The sequence below is a fragment of the Pelecanus crispus genome, chromosome 10 (genome assembly GCF_030463565.1).
Source record: "Pelecanus crispus isolate bPelCri1 chromosome 10, bPelCri1.pri, whole genome shotgun sequence".
Taxonomy (NCBI): Eukaryota; Metazoa; Chordata; class Aves; order Pelecaniformes; family Pelecanidae; genus Pelecanus; species Pelecanus crispus.
This window is the reverse complement of record NC_134652.1, coordinates 9,121,226-9,146,876: the sequence shown is the minus strand read 5'-3', so window position 1 is coordinate 9,146,876 and position 25,651 is coordinate 9,121,226. Positions and strand designations below refer to the sequence as shown.

Below are 25,651 nucleotides of genomic sequence, written 5' to 3'. Positions count from 1 at the left end.
CTCAGTGCTCGCTGCCTCCCTCTCCATTCCCTTGAAGCAGCCGTGGTCTCAGAGAGCGGAGTCAATGAAACGAGGGCTGCACTCCTCATCACTGCCCAAATCACTGCGCAGACACTCCTGTAGGGCTGCTACCCGTTGGCAGATGTCACTGCCTGCACTGGGGCAGGGGAAAGCCTCAATTGCTATTATTTTTACAGATATCTGAAAGGTTTATCTTCAGTGCCTCTTTCATTGGACTAGCTTGTGGAATTAATATCTACATTAAATAGTGCAAAACCTTAGCCATATATTTCAGTCTGAGTTTTATCTTTGTGTATACTACTTTTAAGAAGAAACATAAACACTAATCAGGTTATTTGACATGGCGGAGTATACTCACTCCTAGTAATACCACTGACAATGTCTGTTCCATTATGTTAAATGAAAAAGATGTTTTGTGTATGTTTACAGTAGCCCATGATTTAATTTATACACCACTGAATTGGTTAAATTTACAGTTTAAACAGTAGATCATCTGTATGTACATCCTGTATTTAGACAGCTCCTATATTATTGTCATATTCATGAAATTAACGTATTAAAGGAATATATAAAGCCCAGCCTAAGTTTGTTCTTTGAGCACTCAACACATGGCATTTTAGTGACTGAAAGGGGAAAAAATGAAACAATTTGCATACTTCAGTACTATAGCCAATGACTGCATTGACAAGGTCACCATGCTAAATTGACATCATCCACACCACATCCAACTTCTAAAAATCTTTCAATATTTGCATGGTGATGCCTGTAAAAACCTCATTAAGTGTCAGACTCTTAGGGTTTTTTTACCTCTTGCCTGTTTAATAAGCAATTTATTTTTTTCATTAAGAATTCAGTATGCTTTTAATTTGCACAGGAAAAAAAGCTTGAATGCTGTTTTGATTGTGGTAACATGGCTAGCTGTATAAAATGCCATGTCTTCCACTACTACATACATAACTATTTCCAAAGGTAACTCTCATTGAATCAGATAACTAGCAATTTCTTTTGTAATCGGAACCTAATTAGGTGGTTGTTTACAGTACAAGTGATCAATAGCTTTTATTCTGGATCATACAGTGTCAAAGCTCTAATAATTGGTATTAAATGTAATAGAGATACTGTAATCAAACAAAATGTAAAAAATCTTCAAAAAGTATGTACCATACTGGGAGGTTATTAAAATTCCCAATACTGCTTAAAATGTTTAATGTGCTGAATACAAATGATATTTTAAAGAAAGCTTTGTGGATCAAAGATGGATTTAATAATTGTAATGTTTATGAATTTGTTTTGAAAATATTTTTAATTGGATAATGTCAGACTTTTGAATTATAATGCTATGTTCATTAGCATTTCAATAAGTTATATTATCAACTCCTTTTGACATAAAATAATTTATTTTTTAAATCATGAATCTCGTAATCTTTTTTCTGTTGTCACTAGTTTTCAATAATTTGATTAGCTTCTGCAAGGAGAGCAACAGGAACCACCTGGGCTTTGCTGGTAATGATGTGCTATATATTTCTTCTCCGAAAGCAGCTCTGATGCCTTTGAAAGTAATTTGCAGTTTCTTATCAGTACAGAATTAAAGAGTAATATTGTCTAATTTGTTATGTTCAGTGGCACAGAGTATCCTAGAATTCTATCACATACACAGTGCTTTGAAACCTATATTATTTGACCATAATCTAAAGTACGTAAGTGAATTTCAGAACTTGTGAAAGTGTTTATTGTTAGCTAAGAAAAAGCTGAAAAGAAGAACTTGTCAATAGGTTTAACAATCTCTTAGTAAGATGTGCATTTTTCACACTCCCAAACTTCATTGCAGTTTATAAAACAGTAATTTGTACTTTATAGTTGTATTGCAAATAACTGATCTGGACATTTCAGAGCAGGCCTGGGCATAATTGTGTAAGTCTCAATGTAAATCTGTAAATTCAACATGATGAACTCGTTGCTTGGCGAAGTTATCTTCTACTTTCACTAGAAACAAAACCTGATTACTGTTGATCATTTAGACATAACTGCCTGTAACAGTCAACAAGCCATCACAGTAAGGTATAAAGACAGCCCTTAGGAGAACTGCTGCCTATTTGATGACATTTAAAGCTTTAAAGAATTCCTTCTAGATACTGCAGAAAATCATCATGAGCCAGCACAGGCTGTCAATGTCACTGAATGAAAACCAAAGTGATAAAATCGCGTATACTGGCAATATTGCCATCCGAACCATTAAAACAATTTATGGAACTGGTCTTGCAAACAGTTCATCATGTCAGCAATGCCAAGGTCTGCAGCAGGAACTACCAGGGTGAGAAAAGCCTGTCACATGGGTGAGTGTGCATGACGCTGCCTTGTAATTGGATCAACCATCCTCTTGTGTTGGTTTTAGCAATCTAAGAAATAAAACACAGTTTAAATGATATCCTGCTACCTCTTTTCCCTCTACAATGTTGTAATAAGTAAGGCATGAAGTTTCTGTAACTTTTTTGAGCTGACATTACCAGCTATGTATAAACAGATAATGCTGTTTTAGTAGAGCAAATAAATTGTATGCAATTTTTATTAAACAAACAGTATAATAACTGGACTATATTATCACAATGGAAGCATAGAAGACCATAGACTGTACAGCTGAAAACCTGTAGCAAAATTTCTTTCTACTGCTTATCCTCAAATTTAAAGAAAGGTACCTTTATCAAGCTTTCACAATGGCTGCTTCTTGTTGATTTAAAGAATCTTCACCCTTGTTAAGGCTAGATCATTAAAATTGAAAGATAAATGTACTGTTAGAAAGTTCTATGCCACACTGTTTTTATGAGAATTTAACTGAAAGATGTACATTACACCTGTATGCGAATTTTAATGGCTTCTCAGCAGGGAACGCAGAATCACTTACAGTACATAAACATTTAAAGAGGAAAATGCTAATACACTGAAAGAGTTTAACATCAGTAGCAATTTGTCAAATGAAGTTTCATAAAGTCCACTCTCTGGGAGAACATTCACTGTTAGACAAAAGCCTGGCATCCTTGGTAGTCTGAAGTTCAATCAATCAATTTGAAAACCAAAACCATTCAATGAGATAAACAGGATCTTAAGAAAACTGCCATCCTCCTTCTCAGGTAAAAGCCAGAATGAAAATAATCATTATTAAAATAATCCAACCAGGTCGCTTTACAGGCAAATTTACACTCTGTCTCTTTAAAACACTGCATGCCCAAAAGCCTTTTGGGTTTGGAATGTAGCACTGCACCAAGTATTTCACAAAGCCTCTAAATATCACAAGAAGCTTTTTTAGAGAGGAAAAAAAAAAAAAAATCCAGCTGACTGAAACTGTTCTAGCAGGAGTGCCTCAGCTTAGCTCCCAGACCTGGAATTCCAGATAAACAACAGAGGACAGGAAACAGATTTTTTTTTTTTTTTTTTTTTTTTACACGTCCTTTTGTAATGCAGCTACAAGACGACTGATGGGCTTAGGAACAAACAGAGTGAGAGTGCGAGTGTCATCAGAGTGAGCGGTGTGCTTAGATAGACGCGTGTAGGAAGAGCGAGCGAATTCTCTGAAGATATGTGACTGGTGGAGACTCCTGCTGTGTTGTCCTTCCCAATAGCATTCTGCAAGACACAATACTTTCCTTGGTCACCATTACACATTTTCATTGCAAAATGTTTAAAGCTACATCATGAAATTCATCTTTTATTTGTTCGTGTCCACCCTCCACTGTTACCTATATATCACTGTCACAGATTGAAAGATGAAAAGGCATAAAAACAGATGTTAAAATGACAGTATTTTAAAGTTAGTTTAAAGGACAAAAACACCACTACAGCACAATTAATAAACAAAAAAGAAGAAAGGTTAAAAAGTCCCTACGTTAGCAGTGGTTCCATGTGTAAACCTACCCTTGTTAAGTACAGCAATTTTTTTAGTGATATGTGTTTATCATGCCAGTTTATTTTAAAAAGCAAATACACAACTTGCAAAGAAACCGCAACTTCTGCACAGTCAACAGAACAACTTTGTTTGATAACAAGTTACTTCTGGATAACAACCGATAAAATCTAATCCATAGGGTCAGAAAAGACAGGTTTCTAGCTTATGAAAAATTATCTTTCTCATGCCTTTTTTCCCTTAATTGCTGCATTATTTACATTCCTTGTCTTCTTTGCTACCAATAATTAAACTATGCATATGCAAGTACAGATTAGCAGATTATAGCGAGCTATTTAAGGAGAAGGTGCAACATGCCACCAAGCCAGAAAACATGAAATTATTACTCTACCTTTAACTGGTTTAGTGGTGGACTCGGCAGTGTTAGGTTAATGGTTGGACTGGATGATCTTCAAGGTCTTTTCCAACCTAAATGATTCTATGATTCTATGATTATATGAATATTTCTCATTGCTTATCATCCTCATTTAAAAAAGAAAACTAACAGGTATAATCACAGAATCAGAACAATTTAGACTAGAAGGGACCTCTAAGGTCATTAAGTCCCAACCTATTCCATGCAAAGTTGTTCAGACCCTACAGAAGGAACAAGCCTCCCACTGTCCTGGAGAGGTAAGGGGCCAAGGTACAAGCTAGAAGTACCCAGAAGAGCAGATACAAAGAATGAGAATAGAGCATCGGTTTCCACAGGAATGGCTGTCTACCAAGCCGGGGAGGCATTAAAGGATAAATCCCCATGCCATTCCCTCACTTTGCTATCACCTGCTAGGACTGGCTAACTGGAAGGCCTTGAGATGTAAACTGTTGGAGTTAGTAGAGACAGTGGGGGAATTACCACAATATGCTTTCTGGGCATCTACTTTTCGGAAACTGTAACAGACAGAGTATGGGATAAGATAGACCAGCAGTTCTTATGGTAAGCTGCAGTTACTAGGGCCCTCTTGTGAAAGGTGTTTTAGCCAGCACAAGATGTCAACAGATCCGTTAACGTTACTGCATCGCTCCCTTGCATGTTATTAGGCTTCATTCTAGTATCTACAGGAAATTCTTAATAGAATCTAAAGCATTAGGAATGGGCTATAGAACTGTCATTGTTTGGACGAACTGTGCAAATCTGGACTGGTGAAGAAGAACCTGAAAGATATGGTCACTTCCATGTGGTGGCTTATGCCAGTACAGCTGGGCTTGCTCCAAAGCCTAGGCTCTGTGCTTCCACATTTTAAAAATTAATTTATGTACATCACTAATTATTAAGCTTCCTGAGAGACTCAGTACAAAGGATATGGACTGACAGACATGGAAACTGATGTAATGTTTACGCCTGAAAGGGGGCCTTGGAGGTCAGGCTGAGCAGACTACTCAAACAGCACTGGGAGGTTCTTGTCTCTTGGGGCTGTTGATCTGTCTCCTGATATTGAAGCATCACATATCCTGATGTGAACGTCATCTCGTGCCCTAAACCGGTCATCTTTGTTAGCCTCACAATGATGCCGAGTATGTTTCTGTGTATTTGTTAAAAGCCGTATCATCTTGTGCTCCGGCAGATTATTAACTGATTATACTTGCTAGGTGCAATGGCAATTACCATGGGATCTGCCTAAACTTGTACTACACAGCTATTAAAATACAAAGTCAGCAGAGGCCACTTTCAGCTCACCTCCAGATTTCTGAGTAAGATAATTTTTTAACACATTATGGTATCCAAACATAACAATACTAACAAGACTATAATGTGGGGTAAGCCCATTATAATCTTGACAGACTTTGAATGTTTTATATTATGGGGAGATACCTGTGCTGTGAAACATACAGGACACACACTCTTACCTCGTTAAGACAGAGCTCTGTATCTACAGATTCATTGGATTTCCTCTTCTTCTGTGCCTATGAACAAATGCAAAATTTATTCCCTGTACAATTTATACATACAGCAGCACAAAACAATTGGATAAATTTGCATGGGTTGTCATACTCCTATAATTTTGACAGTGATTTGCACATGATTAACAAATAAACTCTCCAAATGTAACTGCATGTTTTCCAATAACATTCACATTCTGATTTGAATTTACAGCAAAACTTCAAGCAGTCAGCTAACGGTACTTAGTAATTACAATGATGAGTGCCATCAGCTGCAGAGAACATGTTATGTTCTGTGGCCCCTTAAAAATGGTGCTGGAGGTTCATGAGAAGAAATGAAATATGACAGTTAATAATTACCATAATACCACTGCATATTAATAAAAAATCTATCATATGTCTCAGTTTTAGGAAAACATACAACGCAGGAATATGTTATCCTTAATGATTCTTGCAATTTCTCCATGTATTATTATGAAAATGTAAATATAATTTTAATACATTGCATGGCTGCCACAGAGTCTCTTCTAGAAAGTTAAAAAAGAAGATTTAATGTCTTTTAAAATATATACCTGTAATTCAAATTGAGCGGTTTGTTTACATTGCATTCCCTGATTATTATACATGGAATATTACTAAATGCAGGAATATTTTAGATGATCAAAGACTAAAACAATGAATCTGTTATATCTTCAGCCATGTCTTATGATGAGCATCCATTTGTTGCTATTACTGTGTGCTCTCCACACTGACTCAAGTAAGAAACATTTCTGGTGGCAGCATCATGCAAAATGAAAGCAATAGTGTGCACTCTGTCTAGCATCATAAGGTGTTTAATATTTCCATTGCTCAAGCGAACATGACTGGGCTGGGAGTTTTCTGCTTTTTTATAATAGCAATAGCAATCCCCATGGTGCTGAAGATATTTTCAGTAAATGGTGCTGTGGTTGATTTAAGTACTTCAGTGATTCTCAAGATCATTTCTTTCTTTGTATATTCCAGAAACATAAACAACACTCTCTTATAGGAGCTACCAGTGTTAAATGTACAATCAAGTCTTATAACAGAAGACTTGGATTTACACACCAAAACCACTGACTGCACTGAGCATGTCTCATACTTCCTGGAAGTTTTGCTAGACTTGCAATTTATTTCCTGCAAAAAATTAGGATCTGAATCTCACTGTGTTGCATTCATTTTACACTGCAGAATCCCACTGCTTTTGGCAGAGATGGACTGGACTGAAGCTGATGTAAGGAAGTGCTGAGCATTCTGATTTTATACTCAAAAATTTCAGTTCCACATACAGCTATTTTATTTTATATCTGAGAGCCACTGGTGCTGCCTATGGATATAAAATACTCTTTGGCCTAATTACTGATTTTAGAATCCAAATGAAGGAACTGACCTCATGAGGAAGCACATTCTCTGCTTTCATGATACTTTAATATTTATAAATAGATATATTAGAGACTGGAAAACTAAAACAGCTGGGATTTAAGGGAAAGACAGCTTAGCTATAGTAAGAATGCATACTGTATATATGTTGATAGTTTTCAAATGTATGACAAAATAATAGCTCAATTCATTCATGAACACCCTCTGTGAAATCTCTCTCTTACATACCCTTTCTTCTAATTAGTACCATTGAAGTGGTTATGGTAAGCACAAATTTAACTATCTAAATGGAAAAAGAAATGCCTGGAAGTAAATTCACTACAACAAGAAGCAACACAGTGAAGCCTCCCGGCTGTGTTTGCGGTGGTGGTGGCATTCACAGAGGTTAGGAAACTTCCTTTAATGGCAGCTGGGTAGATTTCAGGTCCTAAATGGGTGGTTCCAAGGACACAGGTAAAGAAGGAGAAACTGGATTTCAGTCCTGATTTTCTTATATCCTAAACACCCATACTACACTGAACTGGAATGTGAGACTTCAGAGGAGGCCTCAGGTTCAGAGGTTCAGATCTTGACAGTGCAAACTGTAAGGATCATACAAGCCTCCTATTTCTTAGTTTGTCATTCAGTGCTAAATTTCCTAGTCCACACAAGCATCTGTCTATTGGAAACATTATGCTTTGCTGCTTACATCTGCTTTGGATTCATAACACTGTGCTAACTACAAGTCTACTCTTGGTCGTTGGTCTCAACACCAAAGTTAGAATTTACGTTCCTTCTGTACTGTGTTTCTCAAATGAGAAAAGAGAAAAATATAATTGTTTTGCCTATATGCAGTCTTCCTCTACTTCATTCAGCCTGATAGAGTGCAACAGCTAAAACATATTTACCTTTGAGAACACTATTTTAAGGGTAAAATCAACAGAAACAAAATCAACGTAAAAAAAGCTTTTCAATCATTTTGATCTATATCCCATAGCTTTCATTTGGAAGGTAATACTTGCCTGTATCCATATACTTAATGTAGTCATTCTAAGATTGACGACACTTATTCACATGCATCCTCTATTACAAAGTCCTCCTTTCTTAGAATTGAAAAGTAATTTTAATAAACAGGCGCACTTTTCTCTTATCAAAACAGAAAGGACAGTATCTTCCATTTAAAAACACAGCAAAAAATGCAACCTATTTTGGGGGGTAGGGCAGGCAGAGGGAAGGAAAAAACCATCATTCTGAGGATGAGATGAGACATTATTGCCAAGTTTCGAATTGGGAGAGTATGTTTTTACTGTTGAGTTATAAACCTGTAAAAACGGGTTATAATGGAAATGCTGGCATAGGCTGCACTACTATAATACAACAGTGCATCACTAAATCACAAGTAATGGGAAAAAAAACCCCACCTACGTGTTGAAGAAAGTGCTATAGAAAGTGTATGTCCCTTAATTACAACTCGAGGGAAAATTCTTCCTGCCCTACTCTCGGCCAGAAAGGACTCTACATGTAGCAGAACTGCCGTATTTATGCTACAGTGAGTGAACACCTTATCGGAGGTAAAAAATCAGGGCCTGGAGGTTATGCTGATAGCTTTGGTGGAAATGCAACCAGACTGGGAGACATGCATTTGAATTATGAAGGACATCCTCAGCCATCAGATAGTTACCTTACAACTCCTTCCTTTATCCTAAAAATTAAACAGTAGAAATGTGTGCCCATCACGTACAGCTGCAGACAATTCTGACAGGGAATATCTATGCCATCAACAAATTTGGGAAATGAGAGCTGTTCGTTATGCAAGATGCCAAAGATTCACAGCCAACCCCCATCTCAGGTCTCCTACGTGCCTAACACACAGGCAAGAAGGTACCTTCAAATGTGCTAGAAGTACCTAATTCCACAGGAGTAAAATAGCACACACAAATGGCTAAGAAGGCCGTATTCAAACTTATATTTTTTTGAAGTTTAATATAAAGCTCTTATCTGGTGACAAAAAGATCTATTATAATTAATAACTAAACAAAACACAAGCAGGGCTGGGCTGATAAAAATAGTAATTAAAAAATAGTGAAAGAAAAGCAGCTTAAAATAACTGGTTAAACATATGGAAAGAGGTAGGAGATCTTTTCTACTGAGGTAAAATAGCATTTGCTAATAACTTATCCACTCAGCTGCGACATGCCTCCGACTGTAAAACAAAGTTATGTAAGACGGGTTGACACTCACCCGGCTTTCGCAGGGAACTATAATTCAGTAATGTGGGCTACTCTGACGAAGCTGCCCCCATACTGCCAACAACCTTGCACTCACTTAAGCTCTTCTATTCTGTAAAAATGAACATCTGCTTTTACAGAGAATCTTATCACTGGGGCAGCACAAGCAACAGATGATATTTAGAGATAATCATATTCACGCACCTCCTGATGAGCTCCTCAGTGTCCTGTGCATTAGTCACACAAGCCTTGTTTTGGTCTTTGCAACCTTTAGCTTTTAATATTCAAACTAAAGTGCTGGACTTAGTCAAGGGCTGCTAGAGAAACCAACTGCATGTCCAGAAAAGAAAAATCTCTCATGATCAGAAGCAGAATATTACTTCTTTCTTTCCTAGAAAGAAAGGAGAATCAGGGCCAGCAGAGGAGCTAGTAGTTTTCTGAAAGGAGAAAGGCATATTGCTTATAGAGATATTTCTCCGCCAGACATAGGACTCTGTGGACCTCCATGTTTCCTTCTAATCCCAATGGCTCCTAGATTAGTTCAATCATATGTAGCAGATTAGTTCAATCATACGTCCTTGCTCAGACTCACCCTAACCTAGTCTTCTCTTGTCCTGCACCTAATAACCGTCTTAAGATCCTCCCAAACCTAGTAACTCTCTGCTTCCCATCCCCCAAATCCCTCTACCTCCATCCTTTGCAGGCAGAAATGGTATCTTGCAATTATGCACCCAGCTTCTACAAATCACAGCAGTACATGGTTAATAAATGCATTAAACACTGCAGCAGTATCTCACCAGGATTCAGTACACAAATTATTTATGGCTTGTCATCTAGCAATATTTTTATATATCCACTACGGCATGCATATCTGTGTTACTCACAGCAAGGAAAAGGTCTGACTGGAGACGGCTCCAAATGGAGGTGAGCTTTAATTTGGAGGAAGGAGAGGGAAGGAGAAGCATGTAAAGGGAACTGAATACATTGGACCTGGATGCGGACAGGCACAGAATGAGCATCCGAACTCAGAAACCAGTCCCTTTCTGTTAGCTACACACTTTGGGCCTTATGTGCTTTACAGAATGCATTGCTTAGACATTACAGTGAGAGACGACAGAAGTATCATTATGATAGGTATCTGTTATGTGGGTTGTTTTTTCAGCTAATTTTAATGAGTGTGCCTTTGTCCTCTCCTGAGATGCCTGGTTAGTTATGCCCATATTAACAAGCCTTTCTGAAGAAGAGAGACAAATCTCCCAAATACATCCTTCAAATGACCACTCTTCTGAAGTAGCTGTAACAAATGAGAGTCCTTGTTCTTTTTGTTCTTCTCTTGTGTTGATTAGAGAGATTTACTATGCAACTAACCTGTTTTTCCAACAGCAGGACACAAGCAATAAGTAGAGAAATATACAGACTGTAAAAATGTAATCAGTTTAACTCTTCTGCGCTCACTAAGCGGTGGGTGCATCTATCACAATTGTCAATAGTATTTTCTTATTAGCAGAGTAGTACTATGCCACGCTGGAGTATAAATTACCTTCAACAGGGACGATAAGCAAAGTGCAAGTCAGAGACACAGGCCACTAAAATAAGGATCCAATTCAGCACAGAATAATTTTGAAACCCATATCATACAGCCAGGGTGCGAAGCTATTTAAGCTATGAAAACAATCAGCTTTGCACAACCCTATCAAAACAAGTCAGATCAAGTCAGATCTTTTTTTTCTGCTTTTTTTTTTCTCCCCAGTGCTGAATCAGGCCTCAAGATACAAGCTTGGGGCATGAAATTATCAGTCGTCATTCTGCATAAAAGCACTACAGTGCTGTCATCCCACTTTGTAGAGTGAAGAAAGTATCTTTTAAAAACAAGCATTACCAAGACACTGCTGGCACTAGCCTCCAAAGCTATGCAGATAACACCCAGCACGGTAAGAATCAAATCACAAGTTTTTCAGCTGGGAGACATTGAATAAAGCAAACCAATTATCCCCTTGTGCCCAAATATGCACTGGGGAAACGCATAGTTTTACAGGCTGCAGAGAACTGCAATGAACAGTTTATCAGCCAGTCCCTTCAGATCCCATCACCTCCCAGCCCTAAGCTTCCGTCCCCCATAGCTTTGTACCTGTCCTAAAATCACGCAGTTTGTCCCCATTCTCCTACAGGGGTCTTGCCCTGGCTTTCCCCCCACAGCTTTGCCCCAGCTGGGCAGGGCAGCGGGCCCCAGGCAGCCCTGAGCACTGCAGGACACCCCGGCTGCCTTTGGGCCCAGCCACCCTCTGGTCTGCCCGTTCAAGTATTCAGAAATCATGAGTCAGGCCCCATCCAAAACCAGTAGACAGCTGCTCAGTGGGCAACACTGCACAGTGACAGATCTACCTAGCTCACCTTCAGAAAGCTCTGGCTGTCTTAAGGGACACACGTGTCATTTAAGAAGTCCCCTTATCCCTCAACATTAATAGATTCTTGCTAGTTTTGAGTACTTAAGCTTCAGAAGCAAGGGATAGAGGGCAATCTCAAAGCAGGGAGGTTTGTTTTCTGGTCAGGAAAGGAAAAAAAGGGACGGTGCATCTCCTGAGATTGTTCCCATGCATTCCTTCAGGAGGAAAGGGGGTTGAAAAGAAAAGGCTTCACCACAGGGCAGGCAAGAGGAATGCTCTGGGAAGAGGGGCTGGGACACATGTAGGTCCTCGTTTTGCTAAACCCAGCTTTCCAGCTCTTCGGTCGCCAATGAGGTAGCACAGCCCAGTCTCTTCTGGACAGGGCCAGGTGGGCTGGGAACGGTGTCTCTTCCCCAGGCCACTGGGTAACGATGGATCAAATTAGCTCTGGTCTAACAGGTGTCCAGTGCAGAGACTTGGGTCTCTTGATAGTTGTAGATGGAAACACACTTAGCAGCAGACATCGCTTCAGAAATCTGAGAAATGGTCCTAAATTTGATAAAGTGTGATACAGATAGAAAAAACTCCTCCCTCCAACCTCTTCAATCTTAAAATTAAAAGAAAATTTGATTGGGAGGTCAAGTGGAGGGGCTGGGAGTAATCCTCCCAAAATGAGCAGAAACAAGTGTGGAAAGAAGGAAGGATGACCTGTACCGTATGCAATAATGCTGGACCATTCCTAGATCCTTATGTTAATAAAGATGAGACTTAATTAAGCCCCATCTCTCAATGCACTTATATGGGTGAGACAATATGGCACAAAACCTGCCTAACAGCAATCTTAAAGGTTTTATAAAAACCAGATCATATCCAGAAGCACCAAACTATTCAAACAGCTTAAAAGGACCAGAAACAGAGGTCTTCAAATATTTATTTCAAGCAATTAGTCTCTCAGTGAGCACAGCACAAAATATGACACCCAGCCAAGCCAACTGAACTGACTGACTTACCTCTCATGGCAGTACAGTAACTTGCTAACCATTTTGTTTGCGTGTTCAGTCATTCATTTATCTGAGTAAAATGAATTTCTGTAGTCCTAGATTCTTGCTTCCTATTTTTAGGCGATATTATGCAATTCTCCTAATACGGTCTTTTTTATGGATTTGCCTCAAGCAAATATTTTTGCATTAAGAAGGGCAGAGGAAAAAACAGAATACTAAAAAGCATAGACGGAATAAGTTTTGTTAGGTTAATATCTCAATGACTTAGGCTGCCTAGGTTTTCTTTTTTTTTCCTCTAGTTATAAAACTGAACAGCCATGTAATCCGAAGTCGAGATGTTTGGGGTTTTATTATTAAAACCCATTTCCCTAGTGATTCACCACAGCTATCAACCCAGTACCATACATAGCAGTTACAAGTAGCATCTGGCTCTTGCACACTGAAAAGCATCTAAAGAAAAGCACCATGAACACAAAGCCATTACAAGCCCAGTTAAAAGACATACTCAGCTTTTAGTTTTGAATAAAGGTAAGCCATTGAAGAACTACAGATCCCACAACACTTCCCCCGGCTGGAGTGTGTGCCCTTGCGTGTCTGAATATGCAAACAAAATTGTTCTGTTTGGCAGCAGGCAAAGTACCTACCTCCCCTATTAGACTGGGCTACGTGGTGCACTGGAGTGTGGTGTAAACACTCCTGAGCAGCTGTCAGCCATGGCTACTAGGGGACTAAAAGCAGCTCAGCCAGAACAGCACAGGCCTGCATTGCGCTAATGAGCCTTGAAAAGAGGCACCATACTTATGCAGCTACAGTGCCTCTATGCCGCATCTCACACCTCCAGGTGTGCCTTGGCAGGTAGCTGCGGGCTGGAGGGCGGCTGTGATGCACTACTCTGAGCTAGGCACACGTGCACTATGCCTGTACTTGCAGCCAAGTTCTCCTTTGCACAGAGCAGATGACAGGACGGTCTGTGGCTGGGACTCTGCTAAGAAAAGTGTGGGAACCTCCCAAGCCAAAGGTATAGTTGCAGGAAGAGAGCTCAGTAGGGATGGTCACTGCATCGGTTGGCCTCATGAGACATCCAGCTCTGAGCTGTCAGCAGGTGGACAAGATTAAGAAAACAAGGCAACGCGTTGCCTCCACACTCGGACAGCAGCACCAGGAGTGGTGGCCTCTGGTTCTGCAGCTGGAAGCAAAGATCAGGCAAGCTTACTTGAACACCAGTTTGCACGAGGCCTTGAGCGCTGAGCATTACAGGAAGCTTCTGTTTGTGTTATGCCAACCTTAAGCAACGGATATTATTGCTGGTTTCTTGAGCACCGCGTTCACTCATAAATTTTAAAAGGGAAGGGAAGAGAATGACCATGAACACCTGCTTTTGGTTAAGTGACTAAAAATGTTCAAGACTTTTCTCTTTATTAACCATATGAGTACGCGTGTGTGTGTTGTGAGTACTGGCATGATTACGCACAGAAAGAAAACACAGAAAACCTTAAAAGGGTTTCAAAACACTTCAGATAGGAAGTGACTTCACTGCAATTACAGGGAGGCAAAAGCAAAGGCTGCAGATACTAAAGTAACCTTGCACAGAAAAGTAGAAGAAACCAGCCACTTAGTTGAGGTGCCCACCATACAGCTATACCCTCCCCTCTTCAGTTTTGCTTACACATTTCAAGCCCAGTGTATTACTTTCCTTACACCCACAGTTATGTGACTATGCCTGTACCCGAGCCCCATTAAATCATGACGTGATTTAGAGACTGTTTTTTTTTTCTTTTAAAATAACTCAATCTTGAACAGCTGTGATTCGGATTAATTGGTGAATTTTGCATTTTTGGCACAATCTGGTCTCCAGAAGTGCCACTGAAATAAAAATTTAAAGCATTTTCTCCCTGTTCCTCTAATCCTGTAGTTTAATTCTGCAGGTGCACAGATGTATCCTCAGAACTGGCAGGGCTGAAATTTTAGTGAAGTTGCTGCAGTACTTGCCTCAATATCCGTGTTCCTTTCTAGCCCTGAAAATACCATTCAGAAGAAAAATATCAGAAAGATTATTTTTAAATAATGCAATCAAATTTACCAAGGTGAGTGTATTGGGTTTGCGTGGCACGGTTTTGGTGGTGGAGGGGGCTGCAGGGGTGGCTTCTGTAAGAAGCTGCTAGAAGCTTCCCCTATGTCTGATAGAGCCAATGCCAGTGGCTCCAAGATGGACCCGCCGCTGGCCAAGGCCGAGCCCATCAGCAACGGTGGTAGTGCCCCTGGGATAACATATTTAAGAAGGCGGGGGGGAACTGTGCAATTGCAGCTGGAGAGAGGAGCGAGAATATGTGAGAGGAACAGCCCTGCAGACACCAAGGTCAATGCAGAAGGAGGGCAGGAGGTGCTCCAGGTGCCAGAGCAGAGATTCCCTTGCACCCCTGGTGCAGCCCATGGAGGCAGCTGTGCCCTGCACCCATGGAGGCCCACAGGGGAGCAGAGATCCACCTACACCCGTGGAGGACCCCACGCCACAGCAGGGGATGTGCCCAAAAGAGCCTAAAGAGGAAGAATGTGAGGAGTCCCCCCCTGAGGAGGAAGGAGTGACAGAGACAACATGTGATGAACTGACCGCAACCCCCATTCCCCATCTCCCTGCACCACTTGGGGGGAGGAAGTGCAGAAATTGGGAGTGAAGTAAGCCCAGGAAGAAGGGAGGGGTGGGGGGAAGGTGTTTTAAGATTTAGTTTTTATTTCTCACTACCCTATTCTGATTTGATTGGCAATACATTAAACTGATTTCCCCAAGTTGAGTCTGTTTTGCCCATGACAGTAACTGGTGATCTCTCCCTGTCCTTATAGAATCATAGAATCATTTAGGTTGGAAAAGACCTTTAAGATCATCCAGTCCAACCATTAACCTAACATTACCAAGTCCACACTAAACCAATTAAGGGCAGACTAGACTAAACCATGTCCCGAAGTGCCACATCTACCTGTTTTTTGTACACTTCCAGGGATGGTGACTCCACCACCTCTCTGGGCAGCCTGTTCCAATGCTTCATCACCCTTTCCGTAAAGAAATTTTTCCTAATATCCAACCTAAACCTCCCCTGGTGCAGCTTGAGCCCATTTCCCCTCGTCCTATCGCTAACTACTTGGGAGAAGAGACCAACACCCCCCTCGCTACACCCTCCTTTCAGGTAGTTGTAGAGAGCGATAAGGTCTCCCCTCAGCCTCCTCTTCTCCAGGCTAAACAACCCCAGTTCCCTCAGCCGCTCCTCATAAGGCCTGTGCTCCAGACCCTTCACCAGCTTCGTTGCCCTTCTCTGAACACGCTCCAGCACCTCAATGTCTTTCTTGTATTGAGGGGCCCAAAACTGGACACAGTATTCCAGGTGCGGCCCCACCAGCGCCGAGTACAGGGGAACAATCACCTCCCTGCTCCTGCTGGCCACACTATTCCTGACACAAGCCAGGATGCTGTTGGCCTTCTTGGCCACCTGGGCAAGGTGAGCTTTTTGTTATATTGTTATTTTTTTATGTGAAACATAAGACAATTTCAACTTTAAGCATAGCTGCTAGCTGTGTCTATAATTATTTTTATTTTCATGACAGATGCCTTTATATTTTTGTAGAAAGGTATTCAAATTCACTGTTAGCATTCCTGATTAATATATTCTGATAGCATTTTAATTTCTAAAGTGAATTAATATCATACGATTTTGATTGTTGGCATTTTATTTTCTACAACAAGCATAGGTTTCAACAGATTTAAGCCATGACTGAAAAAAAATAAACATCCAGTTGGTCCTGTCCACAGATCTCCGTTAGCTAAGCTAGACCTTGGTTTGTCCTGTCAGCTTCCTAAACATTATTAAAAAGCCCGTGCAGTATGGCTCTTAAAACTCAGTACTTGTGAGAGACTTCGATGCAGCATCCCACATTTGTTCTTCCCCTGCTGAAGTGAGCAAAGGAGAGAAAAATTGTCCCTTCTCAAAAATACTAGAAGTGAAATCCTAACACTAATTCTCTTTCATGGGCTATACTATAGTGGACTATACTTTAATGGACGATATTATAGTGGCCTTCCTCATACTCATTATTTACACATGAATGATGCTCTCACGCACAACAGTTACACTGTAGTTAATGAAGCCATTCAAATAAGCAGAGAAACTCTCATGTAAGAGGAGTCTGCAGAATCCTGGCCTTATTAGAAAGGTGCCTTATTCTTTACTGCCCTAATCCCACTGCACCAACAGGAATTCTTCCACTGGCCAGGCAGCAGCAAGCGAAAATGAAAAGTAACTTCCTAATATCATCTGCGTACACGGCCTCAAATTGGAGCTCAGTAAGAAGTACTGAGAAATTTTTTCCATCACTGAAACAATTTCTTAGACACAAAAAGTATTGTGAATATTAGATGTTTAACAATTATAACCCTATTAAAATAAATCTGAGCCTGTAATAACCAGATTATGCAAATAATTATCAGATTATGCAAAATTGTGTTCACAGGATATGATCCTGCTTTGTTTCATCAACAAATTGTTCACAGAAGGACAGAAGGCTTACATTTATGTTTACATTTAATAAGCCAGAAAATACAAATAGATGAATACTAATAATGCAAGTAATGGAGATCAACAGGATCGCTTTGGGTATATTTTGTAAGGTTTCCATATTAAACTGGAAGAAGCTTTTTAAGATTTATTGTGAGTAGTTTGCCTACTTTTTGAAGTATTATGTTGTGGCAGACTGGATAGTTCAGGGGATTATTAATGGGATATACGGCCTTATATTCTGAGGTAGCTAGTTCAGTCTAGCTCAGGTCAATACTGACAACTATTCTGTAGTATTTTTGAAATGAGGAGGCGGTTCTGGAGCACTTCTTCTCTTAAGAGGACAGGTTCAATGCACAAAAGTGGCACTAATTTGCACCTCAGGCAGTGCAGTTCATCAAAGAAACTGAGGAATTAATGGGACATAGGTTTATAACGTCACAAAGCACTCAGGATGTTTCTCCATGCCCTTCATTTCCCTTTCCGTGAGATGAGCTGCTCTGTTAAAAAGGGACAGTCCTCCTATATACTCAGATTTTTCTAATTCCATTGCAAACCCTACAAGAAAAATCTGGAAGGTGCCCTGTGCTACCAAATTTTAACATCCTTTAGTGGGACTCAAGAGAGAGCTTAGAAGGTTTCACCTAGAAAAACATCTTGAGAGTGCTATCTGAAGAGAACCTTGATTGATGATGGTTGGCAGCAAATATTTCCCTGAATGCATAACAGTTTTATTAATAGCTCTGGACTGAGCTGAGGCAAGTAGAAAACAGCATCAAGTGAGAGGTGTTTTTTTGTGATCTACCTACTCATGCATCTAATACCCGCAAGCATCAGCTTTGTCTTACTAGCAAGTTTCAGTGTCAATATGTTGTCATCAAGTTTCCAAAGAGGAAGCATTCCAAAAAAATACATCTGGGTGTGTGTTGACTATGGCAACAAAATCAGAAGTAAGACTAGAGATGAAGGATGAGTATAATGTAGACTATTGTCTACTGTATATTGACATATGTATGTTGTATATGCAGGCTGCGTATACACACCAGCACTGATACTGCACTACAGCGTTGAGCTGTCCCAGTCAGAAGTGAGTTTAACGGGTTGAAGAGATGCCATGTTCAGTGGCCAAGATGGGATTAGCCTCTCTAGTATTTGAGAGCAGCTTGATTAAAAGGGATCCGCGATATCACCATGCTGCTCACACTCAGTGACCACTTGAACAGCATAGGACATCGCACTTCTGATATGCTGTGCATGGATGAACATAATTGCACTACAACAGGCTTTGTACATAACAAAGGGCAGCAGATGATGAATGAGGACTTGCAGAGCATATATGAGCAGATGCATCTCACTGGCTTGGAGATTATTTGGAGCTGCAGCTTTGCCAGTTGCTCTCTTTAAATGTTCATGAAACACCAGAGTCCAGTCTCCTGTTACACTGACATGAGCCAGCATGACTTGTATTTTAGTGGCTGTCCCTGCGATGTGGACCCAGGGTGATCAGCTCAGCTTCCAAAGAGCAGAGCTCTCTCAGTAAGGGCACTTACCAAAGAGTTGTAGTGCTACTAAATGGAACATTGTATCTCAGCCATCAGCCTGAACGTGAAAAGCCTCTCCTTAATTAATGATTCCTAAGTATCCTCATTACGTTGTTCTCTGGGTATAGACTGGGTGTGTTTTTTATCTAAACCTTTTCAGCTGTGCCTATAACAATCTGAATTTCTCATCTGCAAATAACCGTGACTGAATCCTTAGGAATAATCAGGAAATCTTAATTAAAAGTAATAGGGCTTAGGCCAAGTCTTGATGAGAGCATGATTCTGCAAATAGTTGCAAGAATTTGTCAAACTAATTAAGTTTAAAATCAGTATGAGAAAAGGGACAATTTTTCCTTCTGAATTTGCATTTGACTTCTGAAATTGTACACAGGCAGTTAGTTCCCTGCAGGAACAGATCCCTAAATTTGCCCTCAGAACCAGATAATTGCAGTGCGTATGCGATTGAAGTGTGCAGAGTAGCATACTGACATAGAATTCATTATCTTCAAGAATTTAACTTGGATACGTGCAACTTTTAATGCACTACTTTTTCTAGAGGAGGGCAAGCCATTGTGAAACAAAAAGTGTGTAAAAAACATACTAAACACTGTTGATCAGAAAAGTTCTTATCAAACCACTTTTTTACATTTGTGCAGACCCAAATTTAGGAATGGGTTTTCACAGATACTTGTAACTGCTTTGCTTTCATCTGTGCACACTTATTTTATATGCCTACTTACCCAACTCTGCACAAATTATGTACTTACGACTGCAGGTAGCTATTTAGATCCCACCTGGTACACGTCTTACCTGCCATGTACATAACAAATCTGAATGCACACTTTTCAAATCTGAGCATGAATTCAGTACATCCAAATGTTTATGTGCATGTGGTAATGCATATCTAGCCTTGAATTAGAGGCAACTTGAGGCTTCTGAAAATGTCAGTCTGGAAAAATAATGTACTACCATGTAATGCAGTATTTAGTAAATTACTGCCCTGAATACCTAATTCTGTTTTAAGAAAGACATGAGGGAGGATAATCCTATAATTCTTTAGGACACATGCTGAGTGAACCTATGAAAAAATACCCTGCATTATGCACAACAGTCAGCCTGTTTACTTGTGGCTCACAGAAAGAGCTAACCAGGCAGGAGGACTTAACCTGAGGTGGGATTATTAGCCCAAGTCCACTGATTAGAATCACAATTTAGTGTGAAATTGTTAGGCTCTCCTCCAAAGTACAGACTAAAATAAACATTTTGAACTCCTATTGATTTTGAAGGCAGGGAACTGAAATGGGTGACAGTGTCTCATGTTCTGGGACTCAACAGCAAGTTGAAAAATTCTGTAGAGTAGATGGTTTGCGGGTAACGTAGAGATGTATTATTCAGCTAAGACAGCTGATTAGAAGTCATAGGGATAAAAAGTAAGTAGGAGATAAAGGGTGTGATTTATTTCCAGTATTTGATTACTAATGTACAGTGAAGACTGTAAGTAAAATGAGCAGACAGGTTAAAAGCAGAACAAAAATATATTTATGTTCAGATGTTTTGTTATTGTTAATTTTTTTTTTTTTTTATTAAGAGTATATGTTAGCCAATTTGGTTAAAAGGCTGTGTTTCATTTTCTGTCCTATAAACTTGGTTTGACTACTTGAAAAATGTAGGCATGCTATGGAAAATGTTCCAAAATTTAGCTCTTCAACAGTATACTATTTTTGCAGCTATGCTGCCTTGCCACTAGTGTATGATTTAGAATGATTATGTACTACCGTATTCTAATTTCCATTGGGCTTTTCTATATTTCATTTGCTGCTGGTTACAAGGAAGAAACTATTCCTAAAAAAATCTTCTTTATTATCACTGAAATGCTTTTGATCATATCTGCCACATGATAACTGAGAGCCTGGGTAATTTATTTTTTAAGAACATTAGTTTATGGGTTACCTAGAAATATCAAAGAATGATGTATATATATCTAAGGAGTAACTGGTAATTACAACATACACTTACGGATAATTGCAATGTACACGACTATAGAGTTATTCCGTTTTTACAAGTGTATAAACAAAAGCAGAATTTGATTAGGTCATGTGATTACCTGTTTAGACTCAAATTAAATGACCTTATATGCATAAACATACTTCATGTACTTGGGTTTGCTGTTGCCAGAGGAAGGCAATGTATCCTCTTCAATCAAGGACAAGGAAGCAGGGTTGCCTCAGACTTTTTTTCCAAACCAAAACACAGACCTACTCCAATCTCTTATTGCACCCCAGTATGGCCAAAACCCCCAGCCCCTTCCCCTTTGCCCGCTCTAGCTTCGAAGGCAGTCAAGCCAGAGATGGCATGGTGACTCCTCCTGTGCCGTACAAGCTCAGCATCCCTCCTGCTCAGTCTTGTGCAGTCCTTTTTTTCCCCCTGAAACTGCATTTAGCCATTACATCAGGCACATGGAATACAGAAAAATATATACTGATAAATTTCATACCATAATAAGTCTATGAGGCAGTTGAGTGCCCAAAGATTACAGAGGGGATCTGCAAGAAGAAAGGACAAAAAAAAAAAAAAAAAAAAAAAGAGGAAAGGACAGATAGGAAAAGGATCTAGTAAAGACTAATAGTTAACTGGAGGTGAGGTTTCAGAGATGGAGTAGATATGCCAGTAAACTGAGATTAACAGTCTAACAACTCACATCACATAGATAGGCAGAACTAGTCGGTTATCATTTTCTGAAGGGGAACTTTCCTCCATGATAAAATAGTGTATTTCTTGAATTTCTATTATTTCTAATAGGGAGGGTTTCCAAGGGTACAGGAAGATGTTTAAAAAGGATCTTTGTGTTTAGATCTGCTATCCAGGTATGAGTTTAAGGGAATCTATCTCTCTACAAGCAGTGTGATTTTCTTTGCTGGTACTACAGAGATGTTTAGACCTCCAGAGGAAAGATTACAGTTCTGTGCCAGAGCAAGTAATGTAGCCATGAGACTGAGTGTAAGAGGATGAACAAAACTGCCACATCCACTTCCACAACTGGCATGTTCTGCAAGATGCGTAAAAGGAGAGAATATGGGAAATGCCTTCAAGCCCATTTTCATCCAGTGGGTAACATCAGGTAATCCTTTCTATTTTTCTGAGCACTGGAGTACTCAAAGTCATACACCTTCTTCAAATGCTTTAACTCTATTATATTCTTCATAATGATTCAGCTAAAGCCAGCAACAAGGCAATCTGAACACTTGAAACTACTAAGAAATAGACAATTAAACATGTGCACAAGGCTCCTGAGGCCTGTGGAGAACTCTATTTGCCTGATAACTGCTCAGGACCTACCACAACAGGGCAGTGGCTTCTGCATACTACCCAATTCTTATCTTCTTTAAAATTATTTTGGACTGAAAATAAATCAGACAGACCTGTCAGCATAAGACAGTGAACTTTAATCAACACTTTGCTGTAGCAGTAGACAAAATACGATCAACGACTTGTCACAAACAGCAGCACAGGTTTGGTGTGCTCTAGGAAAGAGATAGCTAATTATGCAAACAACCTGTTGATCATTAAGAAGCATCCAGAAGTGTCTGCAACAAGCAGATTGCAAGAGCCAACAAGGGTGACAGCAAATCAGAGAATTACAGTGTAATTTGAATGCAGTAGTCATCTGTGAGCTCTTCTCTACCCACTCATATACCCGAGGACTCATAAAAATACCACAGAACAAAGATTTTGGGAAGACTCTGGGCAGCCCCACAACCCTACTCCAGGACCTGGGACCATCTCTTCAGCCTCCGGGGATTTCAGGGAGCAGGAAAAGATGAAGGAAACCTCATGACCCTGCACCAGGTCTGTGCACAACGCATCAGGGTCCCTCTTGGGAGTGAGCCTTCGAGGTTGTGCAACAATTTGCTACACTGCTCCCCTGACCTCTCACACCCCCTGCACCATCCACCCACGAGACAGAGAAGGCATGTAATTTGTAAAACTGTATGCACCTGTGATTAAAGTGCTTTGCTATCCAAAATTATTTAGCCTCCACACTGGCATTTGTCTTAAACTGTCACACTACAAAACAAAAACATCAATACCTCCTTCAATAACAGTGTTTAAAAATACATTTCAATTATAAAAGTCTTGTGAAATCCTTTTACTTGCCTAGCAAATAACAATTCTTTGCAAAAATGGCAGAATTGATAAAGAAAGATTTTATTTGTTAAATTTTAATCAATTCTGGCAACCACCGAGCTATTTTCATACTTTAGAAAGAAACATCTCTGTATTGGCAACTGTATCAATTATCGGAGCTAGTGCGAGTCTTTTACTTTGGTTTTCCTCATGTATCTCTATGGATATACTTTTTAAGGATAATGTAGTGTATTAACATAGTTTATAATAGTGAAATACTTATTGTTTCTAGAGCACTCAAATATACTATGTGGTTTTCAGAATAAATAAAGGCTACGAGGTGATAGCTTCACTGAAGTTAACTGTAATTCATTGGGTTTTTAAGATCAGGAGTACCTTTTCATTATGAGCCTGTGGAATAGCTAGTATGATGGGATTCTGGTCTACAAGTAGGACTTCTGCAAGCTATTCCACTTAAAATAAAGTACTAATGATTTCAAGGACTGTATTCTTGTTCTCTGTTCCATTAGAAACCTGGTGGCACAATTGCTTTTGCCTGCGCTTGCTTTGCAACAGGGTCAGCCTGCTGGCATAACCAGAGTTACTTTCACTTACACAAGTATAAATGGAAGCTGAGTCATGGCTAAAACCTAGTATTTCCTAACAGCAAACAATATGTCTTAAACAAAGCACTTTGTCAAGTCCCATAAACGCACAATACATTATGAACTATACTTCCAAAGACAATATGATTTAACATCTACCATTGCAATGCAATGACCTAGAATTTTTATTAGGAGTAGTTATGCCTTAAAATTAAATTATAATACTGTACTCCATTTTATGGCTGTTTTTTGCAGGCTATAGTGAGCTATCTGTTTTAAAAGGGAAATACACGATGGACTAGATATTTGATTGAGAACTAAAGTTGTCTGACATTAGGAATACCTTTAACATGACGAAGCAGCACATAAAGTAATAACACGGGCTGTGAATAGTTTGATTTGGCTTATCTGACGTGATCCAATTTTCTGATTCTGGTTTATTCTAGCACTTTGTATTTTTGTGGGTATTCCTATAAGAGGATACTGATGCGAAACGTAGAAACAACTGTGGCTTAAGGGAACACTGCAAATGCTACATCTGCTTTTAGTAGCAATAATTTGCAAAATTCTTTCTGAGGATAAGAATTATAACCTGTCCATAGAAATATCAATTTTCTGTAGAGGTGTGTAGTTCATTTTAATAAAACTGTGTGTCCAGTTCTGGGGCCCTCAGCACAAGAAGGACATGGACCTGTTGGAGCGGGTCCAGAGGAGGGCCACAAAAATGATCCGAGGGCTGGAGCACCTCTCCTACAAGGCCAGGCTGAGAGAGTTGGGGTTGTTCAGCCTGGAGAAGAGAAGGCTCTGGGGAGAACTTACTGCGGCTTTTCAATACTTAAAGGGGGCTTATAAGAAAGATGGAGACAAACTTTTTAGCAGGGCCTGTTGCGACAGGGCAAGGGGTAATGGTTTTAAACTAAAGGAGGGTAGATTCAAACTAGATATAAGGAAGACATTTTTCACAATGAGGGTGGTGAAACACTGGCACAGGTTGCCCAGAGAGGTGGCAGATGCCCCATCCCTGGAAACATTCAAGGTCAAGTTGGATGGGGCTCTGTGCAACCTGATCGAGTTGAAGATGTCCCTGCTCACTGCAGGGGGGTTGGACTAGATGACCTTTAAAGGTCCCTTCCAACCCAAACTATTCTACGATTCTGTGATTTGTAAGTCATTAAATTGGTTTTTAGTAACCTCATACTCATTTTCAATTGAACAATTATTAAACTATAAAACAAAATTGCATGATTCCTAAAACTGTAGTCTGGAGTTTTACAGTCTGCTATAAAGCGCTATATTATTATAATACACTAAAGATGCTCAGGCTATTAAAACTTTTTTTTTAAATGAAGTGTAAAATATTTTATCATTGATGAAATAATTCTGAAGTATTAGGCTCTTCAGCAGTATACATGCACAATATTTTGGTATAATGAAAAGCATGCTAATCAAAAAACCATAATTTAAACTGTAATTCTAATATGCAAAATAAGCCATTTTGCTGCTTTCAGTAAGAGAAGTTTACTACACCTGACTTCCAACATTAAAAATGTTTCATCAGAGCATTGATCATTAAACATCAGGTAGTCTTACAGAGAGCTCTACATGCCAAGGAGACTGAACGTTAACCAGTGTACGTCTGTGTAGCTCTGGTGATAATAACAGAGATGTGTTGACTTACACTGTCGGAGAGTTTTAGCCTGTAGTTTACTCCACAAATCATGACCGATCTTGCAAGAGGACCTGATGTTCAAATAAGAAGTTCAACCAAGGCTGGTAAATGAGAACAATTTTCTACTGACTACTGATGGTTGACGTCTCATAGCAACGCTGACACTAATATGATACATCTGAGCCTATAGGGCATGATACTTGGCTACATCGTCAAACTGTTCCTCTGATGTTCAGAAGAGAGGCAAAAAACTCTCTGTACTTAGAAATTAATCAGCTGTATTAATCAGATCTTTAACTTCAGCAGGATTTCAACAAGCTTGAAAATGATGTATCTTGTGTGGT

General features: G+C 39.6%; 1 protein-coding gene across 1 annotated transcript in view; it reads right to left on the bottom strand.

Moving 5' to 3' along the window:
* Positions 1-3,477: 3,477 nt before the first annotated feature.
* Positions 3,478-25,651, bottom strand: part of GFRA1 (GDNF family receptor alpha 1) — a 144,411-nt gene continuing 122,237 nt past the window's right edge. The window contains exons 8-9 of the mRNA XM_075717761.1: positions 5,804-5,860; positions 3,478-3,639 (exon numbers count right to left, since the gene is read on the bottom strand). Of these exons, the coding sequence (XP_075573876.1) occupies positions 3,478-3,639; positions 5,804-5,860 (219 nt within the window). The remainder of the gene's footprint in view (positions 3,640-5,803; positions 5,861-25,651) is intronic.